Consider the following 14,828-nt stretch of genomic DNA (forward strand, 5'->3'; position numbering starts at 1 on the left):
TTGTGGAATTTACAAGAATGTTACTAAAAGTTAACACATTTTATAATTTGAGGCACAGTGTGTTATACTGCATCCTTCACAGTGGGGTCCCGGGTAAAGTTGTAGCCATCTGGGTATTATAGTAATTGACTTCCTAAAACAGTTCTATGACAAGTGGAACTTTCAACAGTACAGTTAAAGGAATGAGAATCAGTTAATTACTGAAACCTTACATACCTCAGTAGTGTTGTAGACATGATGCTTTATTGCTTGTTGGGCTCTCCATTTTTCCTGTATAGTTGCTCTATAGCAGTGATCTCCAACCGTTTTAAGTAGGAGATCACCTTTTGGCCTTTAAAAGCAACCAAAGATCTACTGTGTGCTGCCACCCCCCCCCCCCCCCCCACGCCCAGCAGCTAAGTCTGTGGGGAGGGGAAGGGGGCAGGTGCAGAGGGAGAAAAAAATTTACCTGCTGGAGTGGCATGCCCCCAAATAAGTCCCACCCAGCTGGGGGACCCATTCAACTTGCTCCTGCTCCTTCCTCTGTAGCACTGTCCGTCACCACAGGGCCCTCAATCTAGCCCCCACTGCTTTTCTACCCCACAGACTGACCTACTGGGCTGGGGTGCATGCACTCGGGCACTCGCCCACCTCATCTGAGCCTCGGATAGGCTCCAAGAGGCTCCTAGATCCGCTGGTTGGTGACCACTGCTCTATAAAAAGCTATTCTATAGCTGCTTGCAACTGCTTAAGCTTGTAATGTACCAGCCAATCGCCCTTCCTGCATGTATTTCTAATTATTTTCCAGCCAATTATGTTTACTACCACAAAACAGCAAGGGAGAAAAACATCTGTGTGATCTGCCATTAGCTTAGCTATGTAGTTCCTAGCTTTTTATCTAAGGACCTGAAAACATCCAGTATGAAATTTGGAAATGGATATGTTCTAACTATAGCCAATAAATAGTTTTCAGCATTTTACCAAGAAACCACTGGCTGCTCCTTCCCCTTCCTGCTCCCATTTGGCATGGTCTTTATTTTTTTATGACATGGTGACACACTGGTTTAAATTGCTTTCCAAAACAGTACTTACCTTGAACTGTTTTGATGTAAGGCAATGATATTACTGTATTTACTTGAATACAAGACCAGGTTTTTTCCCCAGTCAGCATGGGAGGAAGGGCGAGTCCCCCGTCTTTTATATTTGCATACAGGGAAACATCATTAAATACATTATCTGTCACTTAAACTGCTGCCAAAAGCAACATGCGCTCAGTAATGGAAACAACCTACACTTCATTTTTGCAGGATCCCAGAACTCATGAAACCCAGGGGAGCAGAAGGCAAGGGAGCTACCTGCCCCCCCCCGCCCCCATCTATTTTCTGTACTGTAGGAGTGGGAGGGGGACAAAAATAAGGCAAGCCTCCTATAACTATATTTTATACCTATACAAACTATAACCAGTTTATACATTTTACCCCAATAATTAGATTCTATATATGGAGTCTTGTATCCAGTGCCATCTTAAAATTGAATAAATATGATAATTCCCTGTTTGACAATTGTTTTCAAAAGAAAAGTAAACCATATTGACAAGCAGACTGTCAGTATTGGGATGATGGAGCATGCCACAGATTCACTGTATGGTGTCCTACAAACCAGAGACGGGCATGTTCCACATTTAATGTGGAATATCTTTGTAGTTTTTTACTATTTTTATGGTTCTTTTAACCTGACTGAGAATGACATGTTATTTATGGTGAAATAACATAGTATTTTTTCCATCAATATAACTTTATAGCTAAAAAACCTCACATCTAGGGAAGGTACTGCTTGCCAGTCCCTATACATTAGGTTCTTTTTTTTAATGAATTATTGTTGAAAGAATAGATAATAACCTATACTCTTGTTCTTAGTGTTGCAGTTGCTGTGGTTCCTAGGACAAATAAAATCCTTTCTCACATTTTTAAATATTTTAAAGCCTAATACTAGCTTTGGATTGTAAGGGAGTATGAAGAAGAAATTGGTGGGTTTCATTGATCCCCATTTCACGTGTCCTTGTGTTGGAGCCAACAGAAGTTGCGTGCATGTCCCTAATGGACCTTGTTAGTTGTGGGGGGGGCAAAAAAATCCCTCATACACATCTAGATCTTGATCCAAACTGACTAAAACTTGATGAACCAGTACTTTAATACAGAGGAAGTAATCATTCTATCCATTGAGCTAAATTGCAGATGGAACATAATTTACTGTGTGGTAACTTGCACTGGATTTTACTCTGTAATAAGGAGCAAACGAAACTAGCTTGCCCAAACTATCTCCCTCCAGTAGATGCTATTACAGTGCTTGGTTACTAGGTGGTGGGGAGCCACTTTCTGCAAAGGAAGAGGGCTGTGTTGGGCTATGATTAGGAACAAACTAAACTTGCAATTTTGCAAAATTGGGCAATGTCCATGAAATCTGCATGGGGGGAAGGGGGGAGTGGAGGGAAAGCTTACTAAAAATAAAATGCTGGATCCCCAGGGGAAGCCAGCAGACCTCATAGTCACTGTGGCCTGGCCTCATAGCCTGCCAAAAGGGAAGGGGGCTGCCAGCATGAAGGGGAACAGCCAAGATGGCTGGTGCCCTCATCAATGAACGCTGAGGGCTGCCAGTTGTCTAGCACTGGTCCTCCAGTCGATAGCAGGGGGTGGGGGGGCAGTCACATGATAGACCGCCCTCATCCAATCGGCAGCAAGGGACAGGACCACTCAGCCAATTTGGGGAGGGGCGGGGAGCGTGATAAGCCCACAAGTGGTGGCTGACCCCATAGTCTGCATGTAAAATCAACTGCCTGCCACCAGATTTTGGGTAGGCCCCTAGGTGTAATTAACTGGGGAAGTGTTCCATGTGTGGGGGGTTGTTTGTTTGTTTTTTGTGTTTTTTTTATTATGGTGGTAAGTTTCTACACGTTTTTCAGAAGATGACACTCCTGGATTTGGGTGATATATTACCATGTGGCATGCCTGTTCTACTTTAAAAGAAGGACAGTGAATTACACAATAAGCATGTCTGTACCCTGCCTTTGGAAACTAATAATTCATTTTAAAGAACCTTTTATTAAGGATTCTTGTGAGCTAGGTGAAAAGAAATAACAAGCTCAGATATTGAATGTAGAAGATCTCAGAGGCTTTTCTTCCTTCATTTTAAAATGTTTGTAATTTGGGGGTGGGGAAAGAAGGAAGAATTTGTAGGGATAACTTTAAAAGATGGGAGCAAGAAGTTTGCAAAAAAGGGGTAAAAGATAAGGAAATGAAGTCTGTCTTGGAGGTTGGAAAGTGTAAGGTTAGTGTGTATTGTAAAAAAGCAAAGATGATTTTACTTTGCAAGGTCTAAAACCGGTAAAAGCCTTTTAAGCCATGTATAAAAGAATGAAAAGTCAAGCTGCTGTGCAGCAAGGATGGAACTGAAGTTAGAAGATACTGAGGTCAAGCTCTATTTATGCATATGAATAGTGGAATAGCTGTTAAGACTCAGAATATAGGTTTAGAAACTACCACACAGTATTCCATTTCATTAATATTGGTATATGATTATGGTCATCCACTTGGTACTTTGAATTCAACTTGAGAACTTTAGAGTGGCCAATAGGATGACTGAGGGAATAGAGAGTTTGTTTTATGTGGAAACTGAATTAGCTTCGTTTCTTTATATTTAGTAAAGAAAAGACAGAGGGGTCTATAATTGCAGTCTGTAAATATATTGGGAGCAAATCCAAGGCAGGAAGAGGGGCATTTAGGCTAAAGGACTATTTTGGCAAAAGAATAAATGGGTATAAAATAACCCTGAGTAAACTTTAATGTTGAAAATTAGAAGGCTTTTTGATATGCAGAGTGATATTCTACCAGTAGTAGTAGTGAGTATAAACAACCATTAATCAAGATTTGGTATTTGATTAGTTTTTTTTGTAATAGCAGGGAATTGCATCTATCCTAGCACATCTTAATTCTGTATTCCTGTATATTGATTAGTCCAACTGGCTTTTTGGCAGAAACTATTGGCATAATCTGTCTTCACTTGCTGTCGTGTAACTCCCAATTTTTCTCTTTATATTATTGAGTTTCTATTCTATTTCAGTGTAACAAGTTTTCCATGTCAAAGTTTTTGGATAACTAAGCTTTTTCTATTTGAAAATGAATATTTTAGTCTAAATTTGCATCTAATATGTTAATATTTACACTATTCAGATCTTAACCTTTTTTTGTCGTCTTACTTGTCATTACTATGTTAGGCTTCTAAATTTGCACAGCATTTGACAATTCCGCTTTCAGATCTGACCATGGGAAGAGCCACCCTAATCCAATTAGTGTTGAAAACAAGACTTCTCTAGCTTTTAGAGGTTCTGGGCATAATTGTCCAGTTTGCACCACTATACAAACAGTAAAATATGCATTTATTCACTGAGAACAGGCTAGTGGAGGATTTGCTTTGGGAAAGAGGACCCTTGACTGGTAGAGAGCTGGCAGACCTGGTAGAGCAATGTGCTATGTTGGTTGCTGTTTTACCTTTAACTCTGGCATGGATAGAGTGGAGAGAAGCTGTTAAGTACTTTGTACCAACCAATGTAAGTTGGTATAGCTGTGCTAGTAGTGCATCAGAGCATCCTAACTACTTCTTGGTAGCTCCTCATCCATTGTGTCAGATAGTGGAGAATATGGCTTATTGTGTATTTCCTTTTGATTTGTCTTGGGCATAAAGTAAACTGCAGTGTGATTCCTTTTAAAAAGAGTTTACTGCTCTTCCTGTGGAACAAGTAGAAATCACTACCTTTCCTTCCATTTTTCTTGCTGCTAGCCTTCCTCCCCCCACCCTTTTGAAATATTGTGAGTTCAGGGTTGAAAACCCCCATGGGAAATGCTCTGCACAGCTGAGATGCAAGCTCAGCTGCTGCAGTAAAGAGACGGCACTCTCCTACTCAGCAACTATTTTCTGGCTTATTGACTAAAATAGATGGGGTCTGAAACGAGGTCTAGTCTGTTGCCAGAGTAGGTTGTCTACACGAGTCCTGGGTTACAAGATGGGAAATTTAGGCCCTCAAGTAAGAATGCAAGACCTTTCTGAGTCTCTTTTTAGAGGAGGAGGGAATAGGAATGCTTGTCCCAAAATAGTCTAATACCAGTATATCCTGTGAGTACAGTTTCACGGGGGCTACTGTGCAGCTATGGCTAGAAAGAGTTCAAAGAAGAGATGGTTGTAAAGAATTTGCTTTGAGGTAGCTTTTAAATCATAGGAGTATTGTGCTTGACTGATGTCAAGCAAAAATGGCACTTGAGGAAAGAGCTAGAAAAAATACTGAGAAAGTATCATTAGCTATTAAAGAAATGACTGCGCCTGTCATGCCCTCTACAGTTATTTTGTTAGACCATGTAATTAGGTGAGGTGTTAGTGGTCTTCCAGGGAAAGGTGTAGATTTCTGCCCCAAGAACTTCTTGCTTCAGTGTACATCTTGTGTTGAGGACCGTTCTATCTTAGAACACTTCCTTTAATTGGACAAAAAAAAAGTTCTTAGAACTAGCACTTCTATCTTTATAAATTGAGTAGGTCGCAGAAGAATTGCATTCATTGTTACAAAAGAAGCATATGATGGATCCAGAACCTTAGCTGGATTCTCCTGAATATTTTTACCCTTGAACTTTTGCTGGTACTGTGTACACATCTGACCATATAGGTAGTAAAGATTAATTTCCAATTGGAGCAGTAAAATGACCTACTATTATGAGTTTCTTGAAGCTTTTATTGGTCTGAACATTTTTGCTGTGTAGTAAGGGTGGGGAGAATTGATTTTTATCTCAGTTATTTTTAAGACTACCATTGCATGTGCAGCTACATGAAATTTGTTTTAGAGTTTTAAATATCTATGTGGAGAGTTTAACATGTGGAGAACATAATTGGGTGAGAAATATTTACTTTGTCCTTGTTTTTAAGGTATTTAGTCCTCTGTGACCTTCCCTTGTTAGTATATTACTTGTTCATTTTAACATTTCAGTATGAGAATGTAGCAGATAAGTAATTTTAACACATTTGATGTCAGCATATTTTTAGGACTTTTTTTTAGGAAGATTAATGCTTGCTTACTTAATCTAGTATACTGTGAATTTTTGAAATTTTTCTTCATATCCTCAAACTGAAGTTTCTTTTAGAACTTCATGAGTTGCCTAATAGCTCTATTTTTCTAAATATGTCGACAGTTGGTGGCTTTAATAAAGATCTTAGCCCTTCCAAATATATTTCTTACTTTGCTAAACTTCAAAGTTGATGAAATGTAGATTAATGTAATGTAACTGCTAAAGCCATGTGATGACTTCTATCCATGAAGTATGAACATGTAATAGCTTTTCTTTTAGATCATTGTGTAGCCAAAGTACAACATGAATGGGCATTCCATTTTGAGAAGTTTTTATCTGGTTTCTAGTATCGTAGGACACCTGTGTTTGTCATGGACTCAGATCTTACTGTGTTAGGTCATGCCCCAAAGAAAATTTAATCCAAGTATAATGGGACAAAAGATTGTACAGGTTTCCCTCTACGCAGTACATGTGTTCCTGGAGAATGGCGCATGAATCGAATTCACATAAAGCAAACACACTTTACCATGTAACAAATAGGGATAGATTCCCATGGCAGTGAGGGAGGGAGTCTGGGACTAGGGGAGGGGTGCTGCTTCCAGGACTACACAAGGCAGCAAAGCAGAGGGAACAGAGCAGGACTTAATCCAGCCCTGGCTGCAGCAGCCCTGAGCATGGCTGGCACCAGCTGCCTGCAGCTGCTGGACTGCACCGTGCTCCACCTGTCCCTCCCCATGCCTGGGCTCACCCTAGCTCCTGGGCTGTGCCGTGCTGTGCCGTGGTGCAGGCAGCTGGTGTCGGCTGTTCCTGGAGCTGCTCCAACACGGGCTGAGGTGAGAGCAGACAAGCAGAGCCCTGGGCAGCGCAGGGCACAGCACTCCAGGGCTCTGCTTGTCTGCTCTCGCCCCAGCCCATGCTGGAGCAGCCCCAGGAGCAGCTGACACGAGTTGCCTGCACCACGGCACAGCACGGTGCAGCCCAGGAGCTAGGGTGAGCCCAGACATTTGGGGGGGGGGGGGGGGGGGGGGGGAGAGAGGCACACGCGGGGGGAAGGGGTGGAGCAAGACGCAGCCCAGCAGCTGCAGGCAGCTGGTGCCAGCTGCTCCCAGGGCTTCTGCAGTTGGGGCTGGGTGAGTAGGACCACAGCCCTTTCCCCTCTCCCCTACAGACTTACTTGCTTGGTGGGGGGCATTTATGCTGATCGCATAAGAGCAAATTTGCGTATAAAGAACCCACATAAGTCGAGGGAAAACTGTACAAAGAAACTGAGATGGTATTGGTCAGCATGGTAGACTCTCTCAAAACATCAGTCCCTAGTTGTCAAGTTTTTTGTAGGCATCATGGCAAAATAGGCCAGTAGTAGGGTGTCTGTGTTTTTGGGGGGGGGGGGAGAGGAGGGGTTGGAGGGAGAAATTTTTGTATGAGGAGGAATTAACAGATTGACAAATGTATACAGGCAGTATAGGAGAAAGTCTAGGTGCCTGTTCAAAAATGAAATGAGTGGCTAGGGAAGTTTTGCATCATTGATCTGTGGTCAAAGTTTTACTTTTGATACAGTTTTCTGGTAGATAGTGAAAAGAGAGTATGGATTTTTGAAATTGAAAACAAGTTCCCTTTAATCATAAAAACTAAAGTGGTGAAAAGGTATTTTGGATGAATATTAGCAGGGTAACACTGCATTTAAAAAGGATGCAAAAAAGGATGATGCAGCAATTGAAGTGATATAAGAACAACTGGAAGAGTTGGATGGCCATAGATGGATCAAAAAGGCTGCATCTCAATATAACATTGAGCCTGATATACAGTCTGTTCCTAATTATGCAAACTTGCATTTGGTCATATTCTTTAAAACGTAAAATGGGTTCTTATGAACACGTGCAGAAAGAGCCTGTCCTTAGCTACTTGATAAGACTAAACAATGATAAATGTATATTTCCTCAAGATGACTTATAAAAGAAAACAAATAATGCTCCCTGCCCTCCTCCCCTCCCTCCTAATCCCCCAGTGTCAGGCCAAAAAAAAGTCCTTGTGGGAATCTCACTAGAAGCTAGTGCTTGGCTTTGGATTTTTATTTGCTAAATAAAAATAAAAAACTAGAAGCATTTCTGTAGGACCGGATTTGGCAACTTATGGCCTGCATGCTGAATTGGGCCTGTAGATCCAGGGAAGTTGGGTGTTTTGGTAGTAGGGGCTTCATCTGTAAGGTTGCCAGGGAGTGGAGAGCAGTGGCAGCAGTGGTTGTGTGGGAGGTGTGGGTAGAAACGGTGATTGCAGTGGTGAGAGCCACTTTGGAAATGGAGCTTGACTCCAGGTGCTAGCCATTACAGCAATCCTTGGCCCAAAATGTTGCCCGCTCCTTCTCCTAGCACCCAGAGCTAAGTTCCACTGCAGCATTGTTTTGCTCCAAAATATTGCTGATTCCTAGAGTAGAATTCTTTATTTACAAATGCTGTTTGCAAGCTGTCAGTTCATTAAATTTGGTGTTGGCTGCAGTGACTTAGTATATGTCTAATTTAGTTTTTCAGTTCACTTTTATTCCTTACTTGATTTTTATATACCACGCTCCCAAAAAGTGTCATGTAGTTTACAGTAAAAACAAGATACATTCTAAAAATATTAAAATATGCTGTGTAATAAAACAACTCCTTAAACAATATCCCCAAACTTAACAAAACCCACTTGCTAAAAGCTTGCCCAAATAAAAAGTTCTTACAGCACTTCTGAAAGAGAGCCAGGTTTAGTCTCTAAGGGACTTCAAGGGGAAGGGAGTTTCAAAGCTGAGAAACAACTACTGAGAAAAGCCTTCCATGTATTTTCACTAACCAAACCTGGGGCATGGGCAGAACTTCTAATGTCAGCTGAGGCCCTGACAATAGGGAGGATCATGATGATGGAATGAACCCGTGGAGGTGGTCTCTTATTTTAGTTCACATGGCATTGGACTAAGATATTAGATTAAAAAATAACAATGTTAGCCAAACCTGTAATTGGGGTGTTAAATGTTTAAATGATAGTATATTTATATCTGCTATGCATTACCAATTAACATTTAGTGCAGGGCACAGTCTGGCAGGGAAGGAAAGTGGTGTAGTGCTTCAGGAACAGGCAGGGAAGGGAAGTGGTGTAGTGCTTCAGGAATGGACAGGCAGGAGGGAGGGGTAAGGAGGAGGGGAAGGGCAGGGGTGAGGAGGGACTAGTACCCATAGCCTGTGAGGTTAAAGGCTATTTAAATACTTTAAATCTATTAAAGCTATTAAAACTACTGGGCACAAGAGCTTTTCCCAGACTACTGAACCTTCCTAGTGTTTCTAATTTAACATCAATGGTTCATCGACCTTTTTTAAACAATACTCCTTGCATAAAAGTTATCTGACCCTGCAAAACTTCATTTTAATTTTTATGTAATTGCTGTTCCTGTTACTTTTCAGTTAAGCAGCTGGCTAGGAAGCACATACAATTGAATTAATTCTAGTTTCTGAAATTTAGGGCAAAAGATGGGGAGAATAGGCTAAAAAAACTTCTTCCGTTTTTTTTTTTTTTTTTTTTTTAAAGCAGAACCTGATATTATCATAGAGTACTAAAGGAGCTAGTAAGAGCAGTTTCTGAGCCATTAGTGATTTATGTGACAGCTTAGATAAGACGGATGAAATCCAAAATTCTGGAGAAAAGACAAATATAGTACAAATTTATTAAAAGGTAGAGAGAAATGGAATTGGGCCAGTCAGTCTAATCTCAAAAAAAGGACGGGTAAAAGATGTAAGTTTGTATAGTCTAGAAAGAGAGAACACTCAAGGGTAACAAGTATTTCAGTATGGAAGGCTTTTTAAATGGATAGCAGTCTTCGTCGTTTTGTTCTAAATTGAACCAAAAATAATTTACTTGATTTATAGCAAGTGAGATCTTGGTTAGGAGTTTTTCTTTCTAAATATAACTATTGAAGTGTTATAATAGGCTACTTAAAACAATTGTGAAATCTGTCTTCAGTGGCTCTTAAGAGTGAATTATGCATATTCCTTCAGAATGGAGTTGGGTTATCCAGTCTGAAATAATTATCTCCAATGGATGATGGAGGCCCCCTTAATATATTTACTTGAATACAAGATGAATTCTCCCCCCCACCCCCACCCCCACCCCCACAGTCAGCATGGGTGGAGGCGGGGGGGGGGCATAGGGAAAAAAGATCATCATCTTATATTTGCACACAAGGAAACCTCATTAAATATATTGGCAGCAGTTTAATGATTGATTGAAAGCAGCATGTGCTTAGTAATGGAAACCAACTATGAAGTTAATTTACATGCAACTAATACTGAGTATGACTAAAATGCATGGCCCACATTGGGTGAATATGCTGATGGGAACCTAGCACAAGGATGGGTTAGTGCAGCCCACCTGTATAAGATGCATGGTAGTTCCCCATGACTGCATTCCTCCTCAGTGCCGACTATTTTTTCAAGTCTTGATGAACCACTAGATTGAATACTTTTCAACTTCTTCACTCCCGCTGAGCTGTGCCTTTCTTTCCCATTTCAAATGATTCCTGTTTCTTCACCAGCTTTAAATGTCTAGAAAACATCACCAGATGGAGCCTCAAACAGTTCACCCAGAATCTCACTCCCTCTCTCAGCATGCTAGACCAGGCTGCCCTGCGTCTCATCTGCATATACACTTTGGGAGGATGTTAGGACTTTTGACAAGAACACCTGGTTCTAGTGGGGAGCTAATTAAAACATGGCTCCTTTTTGTAGGAGGTATCAGGAGTACATGCATGTACTGAGCTGTGGGGTGACCATGGCTTGAAATGCTGTTGACTCTGGTGGGGCCTAGCCCAATGAACTGCTTGGCAAATCATGAGCCTTTTGACTTTGGACTGTTATCACATATTTGCTTCTTGGCCTCTTGAAGGCTCAGGTCAAGTGTCGTACTATATATATGCAGGTACAAAAGTGTTGCTTAATTGTGTTTTTGGAGTACCTGTGCTAAAACCTGCAGCAGTTTCAAAATGGGTACAGTGCATCAATTCTGGATGAACTAATTCTATGGGTACTATATGTAAATTGCCACAGCTATGTTTATTTCAAGGTCAGCATTTTTCAAATTCCTTCCTCACTTCCATGTGCTCAGGGAGAGCTGGGTCTGATCGGAGGGAGGGGCAGGGGCATCAGGTGGAAGATGGTGGGGGGGAATGGGATGGCAGAGGGCAAGGGGGCTAGCTGAACCCTCAGACTTATTTTCCCTACTGTAGCAGTGGGAGAGGGACAAATTCAAGGCGAAGCTTCCAAAATTAGATTGTATACCTGGAAAACTTTGATCCATTTTATAAGTCTTCCATAAATCGATCCAGTTACTGGGGGGGGGCATTGTCTTTATGTTCAGGGTCATCTTATTCAACTATATAGGATATTTCCTTTCCACCCCTCCACGCCCCCTATGCCCACCCCTTTTTTTTTTTTTTTTTTTTTTTTTTTTAAATATCCTTGCTATAATACAACTCTGAACCACTCTTCTTCATACAAAGATACAGAAAGTGACCTGTCAATATTTTTATACAAGAAGGGGGATCAAATCTGTAAAAGCTAGTCATTAGAGGTAATTAACTACCACTTCAATACATTCTATGTTATATTTGATCCTAGTCTAGAAGTCCTATTATGATACTTGTAAGGAGGCCTGTTCTGTTTCTTAAATAAGTGTTTCGTTGCGGTTACAAAGATAGTGGAAAAAGTCAAAGGTGTATTTGTCTCCCACATGCATATTCTTAGCTCTTTTAAGAATTTTAATAGGCTTGTGATGACACTTTGATGCAAATGGATGTGGGTCTGTGATCTCATAGTTCAAGTAGGTTTTTTTTGAAAATTCTAGAGAGAAAACAAGCGACTGAGCCTTTTAATAGGCTGTTACAATTTAGAAAAAAGTTTAAAAAAAAAAAAAACAAAAAAAAAACCAAAACCAATTTTTTACAATGCAAAAAAAGTCTCTTTTGATGTCATGCATTTCATTTGTTGATATCTCCCCCCCTCCCTCCCCCCCGGTCTGTTCTCAGGAGTACCTTGCTATAAAGATTTATTTTCCTTCCTCAGATGGCTTAAATCTGAGTCAGACTATATAGTTTGGGGAAAAAAATGATATTTACTTGGCTGTGAGGTTAAATATGGCCTTTGAAATACTGTATCTTGTTTGGAAGGGCAACTGGAAGCATTCTCATAGACAGAAGTTTCTTTTAATGAAGGTATACAACATGGATATTTGATCAAATATTGCATTGTTTCAGTTCTTTATTGGGCATAGCTCCTGAAACTGAGGCAATCCCCAGTGAGTCTTTTAGGCCCTTAAGTAGAGCTCTCACTCCCTTGATGGTCTTTATCGGACCCTCTCTCATATGGTCCCAAAGCTTTGAGGAAGGAAATCTTTGCTGTTCCAACAGACTACAGATCCAGATAAAAAATAATGCATAACATATTTACAGGAGTGCAGGCTGTAGGTGTACTGGTTTAAGGACATAGGCAGACAAGGTTCTTTGGGTAAATCTGGTATCTTTTATTAGACCAACTCAAATAGTTGGAAAAAATCTTCTTCTTAGCAACCTTTAGGGTATAAATACCCTTCATCAGGCTAAGACTAACTTTTCCAACTATTTGAGTTGGTCTAATAAAAGATACCAGATTTACCCAAAGAACCTTGTCTGCCTATGTAACGCACTTAACTTTTTTCATGGCCTGTATAATATAAAGAGTATAAGGATATCACAATAAACACTGCATTAGGTAGGTGTGCCATCTCAAGTTTGTTTCAGTAGCATATAGCTAGAATTCATTGTCTCTTAAGTGTATGCTATTGAAACCTAACACCTGATTTTCAATTCTGTTCATAAATTTAATTCTTCTACCAATGAAAGCAATACATTTTTCTTACTATCTTTTACCTTAGTGTGGCAGAGGCCTATTTCTATATGGTTAAATTTAATAATTTTTTTTTCTTCTGCCCATGGGCATTTATAGACATACTCCAGGATGGTTGTGGGGGGGGGGAGTGCTTTAATTGGAGCGGTTCTGAGAGCTGGTCTAATTTTAAAGGCCAACAATGTCACATGTATTCAGTGTCCTGCACTTCAAAATGGTGGCTGGGGTGCTTTTAACTGAGACTTGCTCAAGCTTTAGTTAAAGCACCTCGCTGCAACTTCGAAGTGCAGGGATGTTGAATAGACATGGTGTGTGCGCTAATTAGCATGCTCCAGCAGGCTCAGTTAATCGAGTCTGCTCTGACATGTGCTAATTAACACGTGTCTGAGTAGACATCCAGAACGCATGTAGGTGCCCTGAGATTTCCCATAGACTATTTCCTTTATTCATAAGGCTTCAAAGTATATTTCAAAAAGGGAATAGTCACCAAGCAATCTTATTTTGATGAAGCATTACAGCACGCAAATAAATCCTTGATTGATTGATTTAACACAAAATGTATTATGTAAAGTTTAATAGCAATGTCAAAAACCATTTTAAGTTGGATAATAATGTCTCTCTTTTTGTTTTAGATTGTGTGGGGAGTGTTTTTTGTTATTGTGGCACTGTTGTTCACAATTTCCCTCTTCTTGTCAAAGTAAGTACATTGTAGTACCTGTTGTGCAAATCAGTTATACAAATCATGTAGTTTATACGTGCTTTAAGATGAAATCCATCAGTGGAAATTGTTTGCTTTAAAGAGTTACCTGATTTACTTTAGAAGCATTCTGTGGTGGTGTATTTTCTTTTCTCTTGGAAAAGCAAACTTGCCTTATTCCTTTTTAATTAGCCACAATGCTTTACTTTTCATATACTACTTCTACATCTGGTTAAAGCTGAAGAGAGAACACAATAGATTTTGGATCTAAATAAAGGTTACTATCTGATTGTATTCAGTTTAACAAAGGAGTTATGCATGTGCTTTAATATTAACGTGAAGCATGCGTCTGTTCTTTACGTGGCCAGGAAATCAGTACTTTTAACCATACAATAATGAGCTTAGTTTACTTTTTTTCACATTTAAGATGAATCACTACAAGTTGAATATACTACTTCCCACTTGATGAAAAAGGGAAGTCTAGATAGTTTCCTCTACCTACTTTTTTTTCTCTCCTGACCCAGAAGTAAGTACTAAAAGGAAGAGATACAAAAAAAATCTTGAGGCTCTCATGAATGAGTACCATATCTGAAAACTAAGGCCATGTACAGGTGTTGTCTTTCTACCAGGACAGTTGTTGCATACTCAGTAGAACCTAGAAGCATATAAGCTTTCATTCAGTTTCTCCTGGGGGAAACATGTTCCCTGTCGCAACATAGAAGATCTCCCCTGGTGAGAAATTCATACAAGAAAAAACTCTTGCACATTTCTCCATGGTGTACTCTGGGAGGCCACTGGTGTTAGTAGGGCAAGCCTGCCCCCTCCCCTGCTCACCCTGCCCTCACAACCTACCATATCCCAACTGGGGAACCCTGGTCTGGGGAGTAGGCAATGAGTCCCCTCCTAGAGTGATCTGGCAATCCCTGGTCTAGGAAACAGACTGGGGACCTCATCTTACTGCTCTCTGCCTCTTCCCAAAACCAGGCACTGTCTAGCTTGCAGAATGGGCTGGGCAGGGGGAGAGGTAGGGCTGGGGTTGCCCTGCTGCTCCCTTCTGTCTGATCTTGGAGGCTGGGAGCAGAGCTAAAGAGACTGCTTCTCAAATGTTCCCCAGACCAAAGACACCTCAGTCTGTGGAAGGTGTGATCT

General features: G+C 40.6%; 1 protein-coding gene across 1 annotated transcript in view; it reads left to right on the forward strand.

The window, feature by feature from the left end:
- Nucleotides 1-14,828, forward strand: part of LMBRD1 (LMBR1 domain containing 1) — a 223,701-nt gene that overhangs the window by 150,263 nt on the left and 58,610 nt on the right. The window contains exon 10 of the mRNA XM_006016640.3: nt 13,615-13,679. Coding sequence (XP_006016702.1) covers nt 13,615-13,679 — 65 coding nt within the window. The remainder of the gene's footprint in view (nt 1-13,614; nt 13,680-14,828) is intronic.

Source organism: Alligator sinensis, unplaced genomic scaffold (genome assembly GCF_000455745.1).
Source record: "Alligator sinensis unplaced genomic scaffold, ASM45574v1 scaffold499_1, whole genome shotgun sequence".
Classification (NCBI taxonomy): Eukaryota; Metazoa; Chordata; order Crocodylia; family Alligatoridae; genus Alligator; species Alligator sinensis.